We start from the raw sequence: 21,375 nt of genomic DNA, 5'->3' as shown, positions 1-21,375 counted from the left end.
TGCATGCACACAAGAGAAAGCAAATAAATATATTATATATTATGCAGTGGTGGGGGGATATTAAATAATTTATGAGCATAACATTGAATAAGACTGCAAAAATAGATTGGAAAAATAATAGCATTTAGTGTGCAAATTAAATTGGGAAAAGTCAGCAGATTGAGGACATGTTTTCTCTACAGTTTAAGAGGCATGTGTCTTGCTCTGTCGTTGCTGATTGGATCGGTAAGCCTTTATAAAAACGCACAGAGCTGCTACTCAGAGAGCAGCTAAATCCAATTATGTTAGCATCATAGCCCGTCCATGAGGAGGTTGCCACAGCCGCGACCGCTCCATCTGCTCAACTCTCATTGGCTACGTCGCTGATAGTGTCGCCAGTTTTGATTGGCTGCGGGACGGACGTTGGGCCCGCCTCCGGTGGCCTCAGCAGTCGCACATCTCTCCGCTGATTGGAGGCGGCTCTGTCACTCATCCGGGGTATTAAGGAAGAGGGTGCTAACTGCCAAGATGAAGCACTACGAGGTAAGTAGTGTGCGTGGAACTCTAAACCATCAATGAAGCGATTCATGGGTCCGAAGTTTCATTAATCAGACCAACTGGGAATAGTTCTGTGGTTTCTGTCAGGATGAAGTCACACGTTTGAGCTTTAAACATGAGCAGCGAGGAGCGCATACTGTAGCGACGCCGCCTGTCATGCGCCGGTTGCTCTGGCCGGGGATTTGCGGCCTCTCGTGCACGAGCATTAGCGTTTTTTATCGATTGATATCGCACATGAAGGTCAAGCTTGCCGCCACGTGTACGATGAAGTAGACGTGCGCTGCGCATTTGTTTAGTTGTTGATGTACGCTGAACACAGAGTCTTCTGTTCAGGATAATGCTCGACATCACCGCCATCTGTGGCGGGAATGACGCATGGCGCTTCTTATCTTATTACCCAATAATGCAGGTGAACAGCCGAGCGTGCAATAATTGTTGAACTTACTTAGAAAGGAAATTCAGAAACAATGTTTTTGCTAACCTCAGAAACACCCATACTCTTAACACAGGTATGTTTCAGTCTTTCGTCATCACGTGACAGGTGCCCAATGCCACTGAAAGCTTCAGGAGCACCAAAACCCACCAGACAGGATTTGAAGTCGTCCTGACAGAAACTGACCCAACCAGTGGCTGCGCCGGCTCTCCTTCCTCCTGTTGATCACAGATGAGGCTGTTGCAACCTGTGAGGGGTGGAAAGCATTTGACTCATGAGAGATTTTATTTTAATGAGAATTCTGGGGGCCATGTTCTCATTCAGTGGTTGCATAGGTGTAATCATTTATTTTCCCTGGCCAATGTGGCAGTAACTCTGACAGGCATCTAAATTATCAGCCATCCCCTTGGCTGCATTTGAATGCCACTAGCTTGCACATTTTGGAAGTAGAGATGCTCTTTAAATATTTTTTTTTTTAATATGTATATATATATATACATATATATATATATATATATATATATATATATATATATATATATATATATATATATATTCCTTTAATGTGATTCTTAACATTTTAAAGTTAACGTTTGTGGATTCAATCACAGTGGATTTGTATTATTTACTTATTTATACTTCATAGGGCCCCACATATCAATCTAAAGCTAAACAGAAATACTTTAACAAACTAAAAGAGCTGATTGTTAAATGTGTTTCGTTACAATGTGCCCACAGTATCCTGGGACATGAATCAAACTGTAAATGTTTTTTATTTGTGTCATTAAATAGATGGCCATTAGTCACCAGGTAGCACCAGAGAGCTGCATCACGTTCACAATGATCTTTTTACTTACAAACTGACTGTCCTTCAGTATCTGGAATTGTGTACAAAAACATGTATGGAGCAAGGAAAAATTTCCAGATTGTCTGTGAATCTGCCGAAAAAGACAATCTTTCCCAATTTCAGAAATGGTCTCTTACCTTGCGAAAGGAGGTGCAGGCCAAACCAGCAAATAACTGCAGAAGTCCTCTGGCATGATTTGAGCGTATTTCTCCCGGCTTCGCCCTCACCCCAGAGTGGCCTACCAGGACAGAAAGTCACTGCCAGACAGAAGCTTTATATAGATGTGATGGGGGAGGTACAGTGGCAGAGCCTGCTAGAGGGTCAAGTGTCCTGCTTCATTTAAACATACATTAATGTTTTGTTTGTACAGTAACAAGGCAGCTCAACTCATTCATTTGAAAAGCACTGATTAAAGTTTTAGTTTTTTATGTCTGAAAGACGCAAATTAAGAAATATGCTGAATCTGTTGGCATCTGAGGCCCCAAAACCAAATCCCTGCAGAGCTCCTTTTTTATTTTTAGTCTCAGATTTTTGAGTCTAAAAAATATCCCAAACTATCCTAAACTTCCTTGTTGCCACTTGTGACTATATGTCTTTCACTCATTATGGAAACTGCTTTCTGACTATCATCATTAGAGAGTGGAAGGGTGTGGGTGGGCTCCACCAAGGGGAATGCCCCGACTAAGCCCTCTGAATCTGGAGTATTATCACCCCTTGGTGCCAGGAAAAGGTGACTCCCCATGTGAGTGACTGAGAGATCTGCCGGCTCAGTTTGGTTTAAAGGTCCCGACTCTGTAGAACGTAGGGTTTCTTTTCTGTGCGTGAGACCCTGAACCGGTTCATTTAGGGGTCTGATTAAAGGTTGGTGATGTACATTGGGGCTGGACAGATGGACAGTACTGCAAAGTGTCTTTAAAAAGTGAGTACATGACATCACCACATCGGCGTAGACGGGTGGGGTCTGGGAGAGGGTTGGCCATGCAGACTTAGCAGTAGACATTTATATTTAGCTGTGGAGAGGAAGACAGGGGGACACACGATGAAAGGGGGGTTTCTGTTTTCATAATGCCTCCCCTCCATCTTACCACTTAGCCAGGGGTTGAGAGGTGTCAGGGGCCATCAGGTGTCCTTTTTTAGGAAGGAGTTATGTTTCATTTGCAGCACTGAAATATAGCTCTCTGCTCTAGACGTTTCCTTCATGAGATATAGCACAGATGGTCTACTGCACACAGTTTCCCAAGGGGATGCTGGGCATTCCTGTGTATGCAACTGTGCACACACATGTGGGATATGTCCACGCTCCAGGGGTTGGTTAGCAGTTAAATAAAGCAACGCACCAGAAGTGAAGGAATGAGAGAGGGGCAAAGAGGGAGGGAGAATGGGATACAGGAGGGAGGGGTGGAGGAGCAGGGGAGAGACAGATTTATTTCCACAGCTGAGTGCTGCCCCTCTCCTCTCTATGGTTTGGTGTGGATCTTGGCTAGACAGCTGGGAGGTGAAGAGTGACAAGAGAACCGAGAGGAAGAGTGAGGTGGGGGAAAAAAACAAGGATAAACCAAGTGCAGGAGGAGGACTGTGGACATGGATGCCCTAGCTCTAGAGGCCACCAGCACTAAAAAGCCGGCAAACGGGGCGGTTGCCCTGGTGCTGCCTCAAGCCCCGGTCAAACGCAAACCTGCTAAAAAAGCTAAAAAGGCTGTTGTTTTCTTTGAGGTGGAGATACTGGATGCCAAGACCAAGGACAAGCTCTGCTTCCTGGACAAGGTGAGAACACATTTTTCTTTACATGTATTTTGATCAATTTCCATCTTAGTTTCAGTTTAAATTGACTTTTTTCAAACATCATCTCTGCAAAAGATATTTTTAATTACTGTACGAGTACATGCAATTGTCCTTGTGCAACAGGTGCACTGTGTTCGGTCGTATTTTACAGTAAAAAAAAGCCTGTGTGTATTTGAGTCTTCCAGAACATTGTCGAGCTGCTGTATTACTTGCCGTCAGTCAGCGGGTGTGTAAGTGAGACGCACACACAGGAGCCCAGCAACACGACGCTGCTGTTTTTTTTAAGCGCGCACATAGACAATATCATCAACATTAGAATAATAAAGTTCACCTTACATACGGCATTACAACACCACCACCACAACCTCTGGCCTCCAAACTGCGGGCGTGTTTGAAGATAAAAAGTCCTTCATAATGTTCCTGGTACATCACTTTACACTCGGGCAATATGTTGCCCAGCCCTGTTTTATCCCCATTTTGGGACCTGTTACTTTTTTCGTAGCCTTGTTGGATGACACTAGACGAGCTCGCTGGTTTGTCTTAGATGGTTGAACGAGGCGCGGAGCAGAATAGGTATGATGCATCATACATACTTGCATAGTTCTGCAACGGATTGTTTCTAGCATGTAGTTTATTTTTTATTTGAACGCAAGGTATTTTAAAATCCCTTGTCCGGCGTTCTTTGATTTTTTGGATTGCCGTGATTCAATAGTTCTGAATATGTTTGAGTGTGATAATGAGGAAGAGCTCAATTAAGAAGGTTGTTGTAGAAACAGATGTGAGGTACTTGTCCGGAAAACCCATCTCTGAAGTTCAATCATACTTCTGCAGTGTAGTTTAATTATTCAGGCGTCTCCGCTCTCTGTGAGTTTTGCGTACCGTCTATGCGGAAGCTGCACAAGGTTTTCCGCAGAGGTATAAATTGGACATTAACCAGAAGCCAGCACCACAGCTAGAAAACAGCTCGGTTGTGAAGGTCCCCATCCGTAAGGAAGGGATTTGTTTCAAAGGGAAACAAAGGCTGTTTGTTGGTATTCTTTGGGTCAAGAGGCTTTTACCATGAGCAGATTTGGTATTTGTTGCAAAGCATCAACCTCTTTTGGTTGCAGGTGACGGACAAAAGTAGCACACGATATATTTTCAACTGTAAAAATGTTCAGCGTACACTGAATGCAACATAAAGCCTATATATTTTTGTAGAAGTCCTTCATAGCATTACTCAAGATAATCTTTCTTTGTTATGTAAACAATATTGAATTCTCTGTTTTGAAAGTAACAGTTGAGACTTTTCCTTTTTTCCATTTTCCTTAATGGTTTGCAGGATATTTAGTATTCTCATCTCGGTTGAACAATTTGTTTGTAATGTGAAGTGTAAATGTTGTGTTTTTAAAGATGTGATACGACAACAAGTTTTGCATGACAGAAAAGGCCAGCGTGATACTGACTAATGGACTTTAGTTGTGCTGTCAGTTGGGATTTAAGAGTATCTCTGTTGTATTTTGATGGGACGTTTAAGCTCATTGTTTCATCAGGTATGTATACAGTAATTTGTACTTGGCCTGTACTTTGTTGTTATTGTGTTAGATGGCTTTCATTAGCTACTGACTGGCCTGTAAGTCCGTGCTGTTGCATTAGGAGGGTTTAGTGCGTTGTTGGTGTGCGCATTAGCCAAGTTTACGTGGTGTTAGTCCGTTAGCCCGGCCAGACTCATCTTATCAAAGGCTGCTCCTCAAGATCACAGTGTAACGTGCTATCCTTGTTGGATTATACCCTGTTGTCGGCTTAGCAGAGTTTCCATGGCGATAGCATGCAGAATCTTAACACCTTTTTGCAGTGGAAGTTTCACAGATATAGATATGGATCTGGACAGAGGCCCCTTTGGGGGACTGGTTTATAAAGTAAGCAGACTGAGCTAAACTAACGGACTGAGTTGGATTTAAAACTAAAGTCCTGCATCATGTTCGAGTTTATAGGACAGACTCGTGATCTCCATATGGAATAAAGCCGTGGAAAGAGGGGGCAGCGGGGGTCACACAGAGAGGGGGTTGTTTCTCAGTGATGTCATCCTGCTGAAAATGGCCTGTGAATAGAAGCCAAGTCTATTACAGCAGCAGCAGTTGACCTCTTCAGTCTGCCTCAGATGGGTCACATGATGTCTGAGCAACTTTTCCTCACAGAAAGAAATAAAGTTGCTCAAATAATGTAGCACTACCACAGATTAATCAGATGCATCTCTTGGCTTTAGTTTATTACAGACAAACTCAGAGCTCACCACCAAACGTGAAACTAAAAAAATGTGCTCTGTGTGTCTTCGCGGCTCAAGTTCCTATATGCAGTTCAAAGGTTTAAGCACTTGATCCTGATTTGCAATTGCATGTTTGTGACACGAACTTGCTGAAGGTCAAAGGTCTGTATTATTTAGTTCAGCGCTCTCTCGGCTTTCACACGGCTCGCATGAAGAAGAATGCTTTCATACTTTCTTGCGTTTGTCACTCACCTCCTATGTCACACCTTTGCTTGGACGGTGTGACTGCACACAGGTGTACATTTCCCAAAATCATCTCAGCTCTCACATTCCAGGCCAACAGGGAAATATAGGCTTACTGCTAAAATGTTTGGGGAAGCCTGTCACCAACTTCATAAATGTCAGAGAGAAACTTGATGTGGATGTCTGAGATGTTTTGACTAGGGTTGGGTACCGAGTTCCAACACGTCCGGTACCTACCGGACCGAAAAGCAACGCAGATTTCGGTGCTTCCTTCCGGTGCCTGAGCCGATTTAAATACTTTTTTTTTTACACTACTCTGTAAGGTTGCACGGTATATAGATACTAAAAAGGTAGCGCGGTACCCGCACGCTAAAAACGATTATTAAAATAGCGCGGATCAGAGCACACTCGATGCTCTGCTCTCTGTCCGCCTGCATGCAGAGCGGGTCTCGAGGGGGCGGGGCTTCCAGCGCTCACACACACACACAGTGCACGCACACAGAGATCGCTGGAGACATGAGCACGAGCTTTTGAACGTCCGTCCTTGGCTTGATGGAACAAATCTCTCCAGTTGATATTAATGATGATGTGTAGTCCAGTAAAGCAGCAGTTTTAGGACCCAACAGTGTCTGAGTTCTGTTGCACACGGTCCCATCAGGCCACCTGATGCTTGTGTCTGTTCTTTTTTTAAATATATATTTTTATAGTTTGAAGTTAAAAGGTTTGAAGCTGTAGTTTGAAGTGTGTTTTGTATGTACTTATTTATTTATATCTATAATATACTTTAAACAGTTAATAATATTGTTCAATTTGAAGAAAAAAAATTGCCATGGCAATAAAAAAGTATCGGTTCAGGCACCGGTATCGTTTTAAAAGTATCGGTTTAGCACCAGTATCGGGAAGAAAAAAAAAACGATACCCATCCCTAGTTATAACCATGTTGTGCAGATGGTATTGCTGAGTTTGTTTTCCTACTGAAAGTGACTTTTCAGTTTCTATTAATTTCAGGTTATTAACTTGCATTGACTTGAAACGTGTATAAGACGGACAGCCACTTACAAAATAATGAAGGATGGGATAATAGTCACCTCTTTCAAGATTAATTTATTGCAGTTACTAAACACCCAACGCTTAAGACAAGTCTATGAGTCGATCCTTATTTTTTTGGCACATTTTATACAAAAATAATTTATTGTCCTTATGCAACACAAGGATGCACAACACATTTCTGTTGTAGCTCATTTGTAACACATGATGAGCAAAACTAAACTAAAACAATAGTTTTTTCCCAGGGAAGTCCAACATACCTTAAACTAGGGCTGGGCGGTATGGCCCAAAATTCCTATCACGGTATTTTGTAAGATTCTGGCGGTTTCACGGTATATCATGGTATTTTAAACACATTCATTCATTGACGCTCCATCCTCCACCTGTCACAACCTCTGTGTGCGCTTCATGTTTCTGTTTGGTTGTGTTTTTATATCTGGACTCGTTGTTTGGGACCATTGCTGGCAGTGTGCGTGCGTCCACGCTTAGGCTCCTTAAAACCCTCGTACCAGCTGTTAATAAACCTTGTCCATGGGGTGTGTGAGCTAAATTTACCACTAATCACCATCATGAATGGAAAACAGGGTTTATCTGTCCGCGTGTGTTTGTCCGTGTGTGTCCCTCCACTTATTTATTGTGGTGTCATTTATTGTAGGTCGAGCCAAATGCCACCATTGGAGAGATCAAGTCCATGTTCCACAAGAGCCGTGAGTGCCATCTCTGCATCTGATTTAACATCAAGCAAATATTCAAGCTGCACATTCAAATACTCACTTTATGTCCCGTCTGTGACGCTTTTATCCGTTTCAGATCCTCAGTGGTACCCAGCCAGACAGTCCATTCGCCTCGACCCCAGTAAGTCAGCCAAAGTGTGACGGTCTATCAGTATACATAAAGTGAATGTAGTACTACTCATAATGTCCTGTAAATCTCATTTTTTTACTATCTTTATTGGGGGAGTTTTTCCTGATCCGATGTGAGGTCCCGGGACAGGGATGTCATGTGTACAGATTGTAAAGCCCTCCGAGGCAAACTTGTATTTGTGATGTTGGGCTATATAAAATAAACTGAATTGAATTGAATTAAGTAAACGCATGTGTGTTTCAGAGGGGAAGTCTTTGAAGGATGAGGATGTTCTGCAGTATCTCCCTGTGGGAACCACGGCAACCTTCTACTTCAGAGACCTTGGAGCCCAGATCAGCTGGGTCACGGTGAGTCCAACCGGTGCCGCCCAGAGACGGGACCACAACGTGCTGTCAGTCTAACAGTCCTGACGAGCCCACATGCACCGGATTACAAGTGGGATCAAGAGCAGCTATATTGAGATTTCCCGCTGGGTAAAAGTGTGTGTGTGGGTGCGGCAGGTATGGGAGAGACGGAACAAAGACAGGGAAGATTTATTTATATATATATATATATCAATCACAGCAACAAACCAATGTATCAGTAATATGACAACGTGGCTCTGGTGTAACTGTCGAGGCTTTAATTTATTTACCCTGTCCTACTTCATTTTTCAGGTCTTTCTGACGGAGTATATGGGTCCACTGGTCCTCTATCTGATGTTCTACTTCAGAGTTCCCTTCATCTACGCACCCAAATATGACTTTACCACCAGTAAACACTGGGTCGTACAGTGAGTGTCTCCAACACGCCTTCACACACTTTATACTAGTTAAAGCCTTCTTGAGACGGCCAACGTGCCCTCTGGAAGTCAAACATGTCTCGACTTTAAGGAACGGTGTGACACTTTGTGACATGTGCTCATTGGCTTTCTTGCCCTGAGTGAGATGATAGAAGATCGATACCACTCTCGTGTCTGTAGATAGAAAATGAGGGTTCAGCTTCCGGCCACATGGCAAACGACAGAGCTCCTGGACTGGAAGTCGTCCCTGCTGAGTTCTTTAAGCAACTCTGGTCAATCCGCTGTTCACTCTCACTGCCAAACTCCTTTTTTTAAACCCACCATCAACAAACATTAGCAAGGCTCTCGCTACTATACATCCAGACCAGACCATTTTATTAAAGGAAGGCATTCGTTCACACAAAAAGCCTTTGCTAGAGTTAACTTGTGTGATTTCTACTCGCAGCCCTTTAGAAACACATATTGAATGGGTTAAAGCTTGATACGCATCCTCTATGGCCGCTTCTAATGGTACAAAATGTCACCTTACACATGGGGACTGGGGAAAGGAAGGTGTGTATTTAGCCTGTAACAACAGGGGATGAGGCAAGTTGCTGCACTAGATTTTTTTAATTTTATTTTGGAAAATGAATAAAATTACTTGATAAGAAGTAGTTTAAAAAAAAAAAAAAAGTCTGAATATACAAAGTAATGAGTAACTATCATTTTCCAATAAATGTAGTAGTAGAACTATAAAGTAGCATAAAACAAACGTTTCCAGTCTAAATCTGAGCAAAGCAAATCGGCTGCTTGCTCCAGCTTCATGTTTACCGCACAGACACAAAAGTAGTGAAGTTCTACTCGTCTAACTCTCAGCCTAACTATTCCTTTAAACTCGTTCTATATCAATGTGGACTTACCCTGAAGTAAGAAGAGCCTTTGGAGATGATGAACTGTAGTGCTTTGTACCTGCGTCCTATAGAAAAGCTGACACAAGCGTTTTTGCTCTCTCCAGTCTCGCCTGTATGTGTCACTCTTTCCACTTCGTGAAGAGGCTGCTGGAGACGCTGTTTGTCCATCGCTTCTCTCACGGTACAATGCCGTTACGTAACATCTTCAAGGTGAGATGCACTCTACCGCTCATGCTCTGCCCTATTCTTCCTTACATTAACACAGGCAGAGGTGGCATGTCTGTGTTTCATGGAGTGAAAGATGAATTATTGACTGTTCAGTTTGTGATTTTAAAAAGAAAGTGTGTCTCAAAGTGACAATGTTCCTGTCTGATTTCCCGTTCCAGAACTGTACCTACTACTGGGGCTTTGCAGCATGGATGGCCTATTACGTCAACCACCCGCTGTACACACCACCCAGTGAGTATGCATGCACCAAACTCTCATTCAGAGTGTCATTGGAACTCTTTCTCATCATCGCTTGTGTCGCTTGTTTCTTGTTGCAGTTTACGGCGAGCAACAAATCAGACTCGCCCTCATCATATTCCTGGTAAGAATATTTCTAACTTGACACTTATTTCTGTAATTTATCGTGCATGGTTTGATTTGATTAATAAATAATGAAAAAAAACATGTCATTTTCATCATTTTAATTATATATTTATATATACACAATAAGATGTTTTTATACTTTGTTGAGTCAAATCAATTGTGTTTTCGTCCCCAGTTCTGTCAGATCGGAAACTTTTCCATCCACATTGCTCTTCGAAACCTCCGTCCACCAGGTACACACACACACACACACACACAGATGGTTTAGAATATAATACGTTTCTTTGACATGCCCTTTCTCTTGCTTCCTTCCTCCAGGGTCGAAGACCAGAAAGATTCCCTATCCAACCAAGAACCCCTTCACCTGGATCTTCCTGCTGGTCTCCTGTCCCAACTACACCTATGAGGTGACTGGTTTTATTATGCCTCTGCTCCGGCGCCCTGTAACTCAAGAATTCATATGCTAATTATGACACTTTTTTGCACAGATGTCTAATATATTAGATTTTAACGTATTTATTAAATTTATGAAGTGATGACACTTTGGACAGAAATGGAAATAAACTGACCGCAAGGCGGTAATTGTAGTTTATGACGTACTAAAATACGACTTTATTAGTGTTCCAACATAACTATTCATGAGGACACACCATAACAACTATGGGAATTTTTTATGACTATTTTAAGACATACTATAATAGGATTTTTATGACATATTGGGACTTTTTGATGACATACATATTTTTCTAAAGGATGGAATGTTTTGTTTTATAACTATTGCATTTAATATATATATATATATATAGCAATGTTGTGTTACACCAAATTCATTGATATTCATCTAATTCTGAATATCTCCTTGTGAATTGGGGACATTTTATTCATCCACCACATAAGACACCTTTTCTTATTACAAAATGTGCTTGAAACCGAAAAAAAACACAGAATTCAGAAAAATGTAAAAGCTTTAACATGGAATTTGGGAAGAAACAAAACAGATTTCATCAGTCTCTTAAACAATGTGTTGTTGTGTCATTGCGCTGCACTTTTTGAGAGTTAAATTCCCAGCTGCTGCCCTCTTGTGGTCTGAATCTGTAACGCCCCTCTTCTTCCTCCTCCAGCTGGGCGCCTGGTTCGGCTTCACACTGATGACGCAGTGCCTGCCGGTGGCCTTCTTCACCCTGGTGGGTTTCATCCAGATGACGGTGTGGGCGAAGGGGAAACACCGCAGCTACCTGAAGGAGTTCCGCGACTACCCTCCTCTTCGCTCACCCATCCTGCCCTTCATCCTTTAGAGGACTCAACTGCTCCCTCGCCCATTCAGCTCTCCCCGCTTGTAGGTGTCAACTACATCCCTAAATGAGAAGGTGCTCTCCTGTTTTCAACCCTCCAAACTCTACACAGAATCTGGTTGGCTGAATCTAACCATGTCCCATTTTCCATTTTCCCTCCGCAACCAAATCTTCTTTCCCCTCCTGTGTGCGATTCCTGTAATATTGATAATATTGAGTGCAAATTCTTTTTTTAATCTCCCAGAAACCCAGAGTGATAGATTAATTGACTTAAGTGTGTTTGAGCTGCTAGAGCAGTTAGTCCCTTCAAACTACCGAATGACAAACTGTACATAAATGTTAAGATGCCCAACCACTCTGCCATCGAATACTGTTGTTTGGAGGCTGAATCTGCATCTGGTGATGTTCAGTAAAAATTTCAATGGTTTAGTTTTTATATCCATTCGTCTAAATTTGAAATCATGACAGCATGTCATTTTGTTGATGTCTGAAGTAATTTATTAAAAAAAGGTAAACCAAACTTGCTTTGTTATCTATTACAGATTATTAGTGTTTGAATTGTCCGACTTTGCAGCCAATACATATTTGATCTTTCTACAAGACCATTAGGAAATCCAGGGTTGAAATTAGCTTATTGGTTTCAACTACACACGTAAAAAGGAGCAGGAAAGGAATCTTTGGTGAAACAGAAAAAATGGTAAAGATCAGCTATTTTGGTGAAGTTATCTAAAGCAGGGATTCCCAAAGTGTGGGGGTGCGCGAGCTGCCTCTAGGGGGTGCGCGAGAGGAAAAATGTAATGGTGGTCTAATGGTGTAATAATTAATATTAAACATAATTGAAAAAAATATAAGTAGGATTTTTTAATTATAAAAATTCCCTTTGTAAGATTTACAATTAATTACAATTAAAAACTTACAATTTAATAAATAGATGCACTTCCGGTCCGGCCGCCAGACTGTCTTTTACATACACACTAGCTAGCCTAGCTTGTGCACCTAACGTCATTTCATTCATTCAGCAACATCCATGAAAATATGTTAAACTGGCTGAAATCGGGGAAGCTGTCAGGTGGGACATCTGAAGCTATCAGTAATAAAAGAGGAGAGGGACAGAGAGAGAGTGAGGAACCGGAGGCGAGAGAAATGGAGAGGTGCGTTGAGGAGAGACCGGGAGAAGAAATCGACTGGGAGTCGGAGAAAGAGGAGACGGAGCGGGAGCACAGAGACCCATCGCGGAGTCAAGGTGAAAAAAGAGGAAACGAGAGTGAGCATCAGACTGGGAAAAAAAAGAGGAAACATGATGACAATTATCTGGGTCTGGGCTTCACTTGGATTGGCAGTGCAGATTGCCCGAAGCCACAGTGCGTGTTGTGCAGTGAGGTTCTGGCTAACAGCTGTCTGAAGCCTCTTATTTGCGCCGCCACCTGAACACCAAGCATGCCAGTGCAAGTCAGAAGCCCCTTACATTTTTTTAGATCAAAATTGGAAGAGTTACAAAACAGCCAAAAACAATTGCAGTCTCATTCATGTGTTGGGTCTACACCAGGGATTCCCAAAGTGTGGCGCGCGCACCCCTAGAGCCTCCTTTTTTTTTATTTATATCTGTTTCTGAGCCTATGCATGTACCACTCTTTGTTCTTTACGTGGCTTACTGTGTTTAAGTAAATAAATGTGAAACGCAATCTGCCTCTGAGCCTGTGCGTGTGTCCTCACCATCCTTATTGCTCTTTAAAAGTGACGCCTTGTGTAACTGAAATTTATACAGCGGACTAAATCTTGTAACAAACGCCACGCGCGAGCAAACAGTTCTCGCATTGGTCTGATTTTATGCGTCTATAAATAGGCTCTGTCGCGTTTTTTTTTAAGGTGTGAGGGATTGGGGGTCCGTGAACCCGGTCGGGATGTAGAAGGGGGTGCGTGGCCTAAAAAGTTTGGGAACCGCTGACCATCTCTGAATGAGGGATACTAATGATTATGGTCATCGAGGAACCAGCTTTATGGTTGCTTGAGTCCTACAGAGTGGACAAATACTCCGTCGGTTATGCATGTCCTGTCCAGGGTAGAGGTTCTGTATGTTGTTCATAATACATACTGATTAGATTTACACCTATGACATGAAATGTTTTTCGTGTCACACTGCCATGTGATCGGCTTTACTAACCAAGGCAAATACCTTTCCACCATGCACCATACTTAATATTACAAGTGACATTATTGAACTGACACCAACTTCCTGAAGTATTTTGTTTGAGAAATCAGTTTTATTTCACACCTTACAGTCATGAATCCTGTGCAACGCCCAACAACATCACCACGGGTTCTGTGAGCAAACCGTGAAAGGCGTCATGAAGTCCAGCCAACTGCTCCATTGGACTCCATGTTAAATCTGACCACAATTTTCTCTCATGAAGCAAAACCCCACAAACATTGAAGTACACGGAAACGTTCACAACAGACGTGTTCCTCTCCTGATTACGATATTTTTGCAATCGGACTCACGGTTTTCTGTCAAATTCAGTAATTTGACAGGGTTTGTTCATTAAATGCCCAGTCCAGTCTCCCTCTAATAATCAGTTTGTCACTCAGTGACACAGGTGCTTCAAATGAGCTAATCAGGGAAGTCTCACACACACATTCGTATTATAGATTCATAGAGAGACACACACACACACACACTTATTATAGATACATAGAGACACACACATACACACATACGTATTATAGAGACATACACACACACACACACACACACACACACACACACACACACATACTTATTATAGATACATAGACATACACATACTTATTATAGATACATAGAGAGACATACACATACACACATACTTGTTATAGATACATAGACATACACATACTTATTATAGATACATAGACACACACACACACACACACACACACACACACACACACACACACACACACACACACACACACACAGATACTTATTATAGATACATAGAGAGACATACACATACTTGTTATAGATACATAGAGAGACATACACATACTTATTATAGATACACAGAGAGACATACACATACTTGTTATAGATACATAGAGAGACATACACATACTTATTATAGATACACAGAGAGACATACACATACTTGTTATAGATACATAGAGAGACATACACATACTTGTTATAGATACATAGAGAGACATACACATACTTGTTATAGATACATAGAGAGACATACAAGATCTCTGCCCTTCACCCTGGTGCCTCAATCACCATGGTAACCAGTGACCTGTGTCTATGAAGCAATGGCTGCTCTCAAGTCCATCACGAATACAGAAATGACACCTCAATAACCTCAATGACACATCTCCCTACCGGTAATATATATTGCGACGTCTTACGTCAGTAGTCGCCACACCATCAAAATTGCTTGCGAAATGTTCTAGTTCATTGTATATGATTTCGCTTTACTTTTCAGACCCTTACCTTCATTAAATTAGCCACATGAAAATTCACTGGAAATGTTTTAGAAAATACAATACGACTTTTCAATGACTTTTGTGTTTTTTTTATGGCATACTATACTGTGGCTCTTTTGACATACTAACTATAACAATGACTTATCTCGACATGTTTAACTGTTACTTTTTGGCTCCTCCCACTGTCTCGGAGGCTACCCTGGCCGACATAAGCAGCGGTTAGCTGACGAGAGTCGTGAGCTTGATTCCACTCACCTGAGCCTTCCAGGCTATACAAGCTGGTGCACTAGCTCGTTGTCTCCTCCCTACAGCTGACATCCACCCTGCAGCATCTTCTCTGGGCTTTGGACCTCCAACAGCATGACATCCACCGCTGATCTGCACACGTTGTTTGTCTTTACTGTAGTTCATTACATCGTGTTGGTTTTAAGTATTGCCTTGGACTCACTCCTTGTCACATTCTCTGAGACACTCTGTTAAGGTTAAATCTGGCCTTATTGTGACAAAGGACCCTTGATTATTGTCATGTTTGACCAATCTGGTTGTGGTTCGTTGCCACTAAATTGAGATGAAACACTTGTCAGTAAAGATGAAAGAGCCTTAGGTATTCACCATTGTGACTTTTGGGAGTATCATGCAAAGTCTGTTCTGAGTTTGAGCTTTGGATACTTTAGTGCAGTGTGTGTCTTGGTGGATGTTGGAAGGAAGTGGCATTTGTCCCCTTTCTTTAGTTGGCAAACCCATTAGCTTGAGCTTTATCAAGCATGGGTTTTTGTTGAGTACCTGCTCTAGTTTTTTAGGAGCCATGCATAATCTTTTGTTGGCTGCAGTGGTTGATCTCCACAGGAAAATGACCGTGTGTTGCACTTAAGTGTGGCAGAGAATGTGGGTGAAGACAATGACTCGAGCATTTAGAATGAATACATAAGTACCCACCACCACTATATGTCTGAAGACTAGTTTAGACTAGTTAGCTATTAAGTGTGAATAATTGGATAAATGTCTCTCTTCGATCCAAGGTTGCTGGGTGAGCAATACTTTGACTTTTCTACAACTTCTTTTGTCATACTATAATAACTTTTTTACCACTTTTTCCGGCATGCTGTGACGGAAAGCCATTTTGTTAATGACTGAAGTAATTTATTAATAAAAAGTCAACCAAACTGACGTTGCCTTGCTCCGTTATCTATTACAGATTATGTCTGTGTGTACCGTCAAACTTCACGCCCACCTCCCCAGCCCAGAAATATTGGAGCTTTGTACGAGGATATAATGTGTGAAGTTTTAACTGTCATGACATCAAATATTCAGCCTCAAAGGTTGAAATTGTTTGCAACTACACATGTAAAGAATATCGGGCAGTTTGTCAGACAGGTCCCACCTGCAAGAATTTGGCAAACATAAAAAAACAACCCAAAAAACTTCTCAGACTCATCCAAATACTTAATTAAAAAATTAATGGTGATGGACATATTTTGTAGCAGGGAGGACATCTTTGGCCAAACATTCACACAAGATCACACAAAGGTTTGGTGAAGTTATCCACAGTATTTCTGTTTGTGTGGATATTAATACGACTGAGGGTTGTAGAGCTTAAACAATATTGTTTATTGTGAACAGCAGCACATATATACAGAGAAGAAGTATCAGAGGATACACTGATCATGCAGCTTCAGCCTGATTCTCAATTCTCTTTTTCCTCAGCTGGAGCCTCCTCTCTCTCTCGTACTCCTTCATACGCATCACATAGCTGGAGGCAGAAAGACAGGTGGATATATATTATCACAGGATTAAAGTTAATTAGTCAAATATGAAATTGAGGATCTTCAATAAATGCATGTGCCATTACAAGTTAACAGTGATTACATTTTGAGATTAGATACATCAAGGTTTCTTTGAGTTTTTGTAGAGTTTTGTTTTTAATATTCAAAAATAACATCTAGCTACTCAGTTTATTCACTCTTAGAATATCTTAACCCCACATAGATGGGTCCTTTTGAAATGCCCATGACAACTCTATCTGCTGAGTAAGGTTGTGATACAATTAAAAGCTAGAGAACTACTGACTGGACCGTGTGAGAATATTGACGACACACTGTAACCTACGACACAACTGGGTAATAAACCAGCCAGTTTAACTAGCATGAGCTTTTCTTTTGGCCACTAGATTTAATTGTAGCTTTACCTTCCGTAGTTATAGTGACAAATAGACCTGAACCAATTACAGTGCATGGGTTGGATCTGCATACATGTCAGTGCTGCAGGTCTTCCAATATCAGTGGTTTTAATGGTAAACCAGTCATGAATTGGCAACTGCAAACTGCAGGAGTCTCACAGTTTTCCTTCGACACATAACCTTACATACATTTAAACCAATGAAGTGGGTCTGCTGAACGCATCACAATCTTGGACATGGGTTCTAAATTTTTAGTACCACTGTTCCTACTAAATGAGAAAAAAATTAACTGGGCTGTAAAGATGCTTAATGCCACCGTCAGCTCTAATGACCCATATACATCCTGACTCCAAAATTAATGTATTCAGTGTCATATTTCCTACAAAGGAGTGTTGCAATAACTGCAATACCGTGCTATTGACAAAGTCAACTGCCACGACCTCCATGTTCACTTTTGGGATTTATTTGCAATTGGAGCGCCGTATATTTACACTATGCTACAAACGCTAGCAGCATGAGGAGATGCTGAGTGTCTATTCGGCGCTGAGCCTTTGGTTTCTAGTCGCACAAGGTAGAAAAGTGTTTAACTTTAGGCAAAATGCTCATCGCTTTCACTCGTTACCCAGACGTCTTATCGCATTCGAGAAGGGGTCGAACAAAGACCAACCGACATCTTTGCAATATCAAACGTAAATTCATTTAAATGAGGCATTTCAAATATACAATATTTTATTGATTAAGCACATGTAGATATAAAAGGTAAGTAGCTTGTGTTTTTTTATTTGATCTAAGTAAATGGCGCTCTGAGGCACACCAGTTGGCCATGGTGGGAATAGCTGGTCGAGGAGAGTCCACCCTACATAAGACCTTTCCAATGTAAATACTCACTCCTGGTGTTCGCAGTAGTCCCAGTCGTGTCTCTCATGCTTGCAGGCCAGGAAGTTGGGCCAGTTGTCCCTCTTGCACTTCATGAGTTTCAGGAGGTGCTGGGCACAGTAGTCCCTCTGCTCCACAGGCAGCTGGGCCAAGTTCATCTGCTCCTGGCTTGCTACCATCTCTGAAAAGAGAATACAAAATGTTTTTCATTACAAGGACCTCATGCGGGATGCATCGATACCGATATCTGGCCGATACTGACTCAAATAGCTGGATTGGGTATCGTAAAAATGGAGCCTATCGATTCAATATTGAACATTTCCATTTTATTAAAATGTCTTAAGTCACTATTGCAGAAGGAGGTAACACCGTTGAGGCAATGGCCCACTGATTTCTATATTTGCAGTATTATTAACTGGGTGTCTGTGGCGACAATCCTGGGAAGACATTATGTACGACAACTTTTCTTCATTGTAAACACAAAAGTGGTATTGGATCATACTCGGTAACAGCCGATACCAAGAGCCCAGGTATCTGGACTGAAAAAGTCAATTTAAAAAAAAGTCAATGGTTGATTGAGTCTGTTATGCAAATCCTGTACAGGGTAGAGGTTCTGTATATACATCATAATAGTTACTAAACAAATGCATTTCCAGATGTTAAAACTCTTTTATACACATTAGGCAATGGGTGCATCCCAAGTCTCTAAATTGCTGTTTCCTCGCGCCTCGATTGAACCGGAAGTGGTTCTGCGTCGCCATCTTGACGGCCGTCCCAAAGCTCTTATTCTGCTCTGAGGAGCGAGCCCCGAGCGCAGGCTTCCAGGAAGTCTTTTAACGCTGGACACGCCCCCTCACTGTTCATCTGTTATTTGATTGGACGCTGCAGCTGAGCAGGCTGATCGCTGGAGTTTCATACCAGAGACGATCACAGATTAAACTCAAGCTATATATTAGATTTTTTTTCCGATCCACCATCTGGTAAAAACACTTTTTACAACATGTATCGTCCTTTCATTCAGTCACGTAAGGCTGATCGTTCCCGACTGTCAGTTTGATAGGTTATTTAATTTAAAGGTAACCTGAAACATTGAGCCTAAAATAATATTCCAGTGTTGAATAGAAACCATAATCATATTGTGGTATTATTTAATAATGATGTTACAATGAGAATTTCAAAACATACAGACATAAATAATGAATAAGACGCATTCCGCCGGTAGAAATCGATCCTGCGTGTATAAGCAGGACACAGAACACAGTATAAATACCACACACTGTGCATAAATACTCAATGCAGTTTAACAGGTAACAGACTACAGAGAAAACATCTCCACTCTGACAGTGATGTTAACTGTCTTTATTATTAGTAGTTTACACCATTAAATCAACTGCAAACATTATGATAATTTTTAATCAATATTTTAAGTGGATTTTTATTACAATGTTCGCTAAAACTGTCCGGAGCAGAAAAAAACTCTGTTCCGATGATCATGTGTGGGGACACAAACTCCATCCACTGTTAAAGCAACTGACAGCTGATCAGATGTTATCAGATGTGATCAGCTGTCAGTCGGCCGCAGTCATCAGAAACTGATGTCGCTTCACGTGGTGCTTCATAGGAAAGGACGTCTCATGCCTGTTAAAACATATTTCCTCGCGTCTTCTCTTCTCGCATGGTTCCCTTGCGTCTCTCGATGCATCCCTGGTGGGGTGCACCCAATGACTGACTTCCATCTGCTTTACTAACTGAGGCAAAGGCCTTTCCATGCAAGCACTGTATTTAATAAATTAAATACATTTTAAGTGGGGTCCACCAACACCAACTTCCTGGGGTATTTTGCTTGATTTTACAACACGTGCAAATCCCCACGGGTTCTCTAAGTGTATACGGAGTTGCGCCATCATTAGGTGCATATTATTTCTGTAAACTGTTCAGACTTGATTAAATTTGCCAATATGTCTCCAGCAGATATATAATGAATGTGAATAATAGTGTTCAGGTGGAGTTCAACTTTAACCTTGACATGTATTCTGCACAATGCCTCAATATACTACAGAAGTTCACCTTACAATATGACGCTCCGTCTGTAGAAACAACTAGGCAGTAATGTTATATCTACATATAGTGTTTATTACTCATTTGTATAAACACAAATGGTTGTTTGTCTGCAAAATGTGCGACAAATCAGGCTGGTTTTCTTTGAAATAATTGAGACTGTCAGGAGGCAGATTGTACAGATCTGTAAAGTCTCGAGAGGACACACAGTTACAGAAAAGACACCAACAACTCTTTTGTTATAATTTCTCTATATTAACGACATTGCATTACAACGATTTTTGATATACAAAAAAAAATTGGAGCTCATGGTTTAAAATAAGCTCCAAAAGGTTAAAAAAAAAAAAAAAAAAAACACAGCGCAAGTCGGCCGCAAACTACAAGCCGTTGACACTGAAGCTAGCCGGTGAGCTAGCAGGTGTATTGAAGCTGCCATGAAAGACGTTTGACAGACTAAACATAGCTTGGCTGAAAGGGAAACGTGTTTCCCTCGAGGTGATAACAAACACATTGTGGTTTGATGTTGGACGTGTATCTGGGGACAAACCTCGCTCGTTCCTCTCTGGAAAGCCTAACTGAGGGTCGAACTCGTATTTCCTCGCGGGGTCCGGCTCGGTCTCCGTCTCGGTGACGTACCGTCGGACCAGGTGAGCTCCCATGGCAGCGACGCTGATTAGACACTGCTACGGAGAAATAAATATGTTTAGTCTGCTGCTGTACGGCGCTATTCTGATATTTCCAGAAGGAATCTGCTGCCTGCCATTCGGTCACCTCCACAAGCCCCTTGATGCCACTTCCGCCTTTCACCGGAAATAAACAGCCTGGCGCTGACGGTGCTACAGGGAAACCCCTCCCGACTGGCCAAGTAACAATGGTTCCGCTGGCAGAAGGCTGGTGTTGTTTCCGATAACTTAGTGTTTACTAAACCTACTTATTCATTTGTAAATATTGAATAATTTTAGCCAAAAATATTCAACCGGGCAACTGCACCAGAGCCCAAACCACCAGTGGCCATGAAGGGCTCAGATTTACTGTGTGTCAAGCTAAATCACTAAGAGAACAAAATGCATTGCTTTCACACTACTAAAACATAATATTAGTGATGCTTTAGAACCCTTTATGTATATGTATTATGTTGGAGTGTATTAGTACCTCAAACCTTTAGCAGGTCAAACTGAGACTATGTAAAGTTGCAGTTTTGTTATTTTCTGATTTCTGAACATTACCAATGGTTATATTCGAGTGTCCCAGTAA

The 21,375-nt window shown here is 41.6% G+C and overlaps 2 protein-coding genes across 4 annotated transcripts; one reads left to right on the top strand and one right to left on the bottom strand.

Moving 5' to 3' along the window:
- The first annotated feature begins 11 nt into the window (after positions 1-11).
- On the top strand, positions 12-12,396 carry tecrb (trans-2,3-enoyl-CoA reductase b). 2 transcript variants are annotated; one of them, XM_079219093.1, is made up of 12 exons: positions 12-522; positions 3,531-3,581; positions 7,790-7,841; positions 7,945-7,989; positions 8,242-8,345; positions 8,655-8,770; positions 9,774-9,879; positions 10,056-10,128; positions 10,215-10,258; positions 10,436-10,493; positions 10,579-10,667; positions 11,382-12,395. In XM_079219093.1, exons 1-12 carry the CDS (start codon positions 508-510, stop codon positions 11,553-11,555), a joined length of 927 nt encoding a protein of 308 aa, XP_079075219.1. In that variant the 5' UTR covers positions 12-507; the 3' UTR covers positions 11,556-12,395. The 2 variants fall into 2 exon arrangements, with proteins under 2 accessions (XP_079075219.1, XP_079075218.1); XM_079219092.1 differs by lacking the exon at positions 12-522 and having other exon boundaries at positions 3,358-3,581; positions 11,382-12,396.
- A 4,205-nt stretch (positions 12,397-16,601) lies between these two features.
- On the bottom strand, positions 16,602-20,926 carry ndufb7 (NADH:ubiquinone oxidoreductase subunit B7). 2 transcript variants are annotated; one of them, XM_079219073.1, is made up of 4 exons: positions 20,893-20,926; positions 20,669-20,801; positions 18,076-18,244; positions 16,602-16,761 (listed from the first exon to the last, which is right to left on the bottom strand). In XM_079219073.1, exons 2-4 carry the CDS (start codon positions 20,778-20,780, stop codon positions 16,674-16,676), a joined length of 369 nt encoding a protein of 122 aa, XP_079075199.1. In that variant the 5' UTR covers positions 20,781-20,801; positions 20,893-20,926; the 3' UTR covers positions 16,602-16,673. The 2 variants fall into 2 exon arrangements, with proteins under 2 accessions (XP_079075199.1, XP_079075200.1); XM_079219074.1 differs by having other exon boundaries at positions 20,669-20,804; positions 20,893-20,916.
- Positions 20,927-21,375: the final 449 nt, after the last annotated feature.

The sequence above is a fragment of the Taurulus bubalis genome (assembly GCF_910589615.1).
Source record: "Taurulus bubalis genome assembly, chromosome: 6".
NCBI classification, from domain to species: domain Eukaryota; kingdom Metazoa; phylum Chordata; class Actinopteri; order Perciformes; family Cottidae; genus Taurulus; species Taurulus bubalis.
Note: the sequence above shows the minus strand (reverse complement) of the source record. Positions and strands in the feature narration are given on the sequence as shown.

What these genes read in the sequence shown, in the direction of transcription:
- ndufb7 (XM_079219073.1), bottom strand. Translation starts at nt 20,780, where the DNA reads ATGGGAGCTCACCTGGTCCGACGGTACGTCACCGAGACGGAGACCGAG. An exon ending in TCCAGAGAGGAACGAGCGAG is followed by an intron (nt 18,245 to 20,668) that starts GTTTGTCCCCAG and finishes TTCTCTTTTCAG; the next exon opens with AGATGGTAGCAAGCCAGGAG. An exon ending in GACTACTGCGAACACCAGGA is followed by an intron (nt 16,762 to 18,075) that starts GTGAGTATTTAC and finishes TTCTGCCTCCAG; the next exon opens with CTATGTGATGCGTATGAAGG.
- tecrb (XM_079219092.1), top strand. Translation starts at nt 3,399, where the DNA reads ATGGATGCCCTAGCTCTAGAGGCCACCAGCACTAAAAAGCCGGCAAAC. An exon ending in CCCAGATCAGCTGGGTCACG is followed by an intron (nt 8,346 to 8,654) that starts GTGAGTCCAACC and finishes TTCATTTTTCAG; the next exon opens with GTCTTTCTGACGGAGTATAT. An exon ending in TCGAAACCTCCGTCCACCAG is followed by an intron (nt 10,494 to 10,578) that starts GTACACACACAC and finishes TCCTTCCTCCAG; the next exon opens with GGTCGAAGACCAGAAAGATT.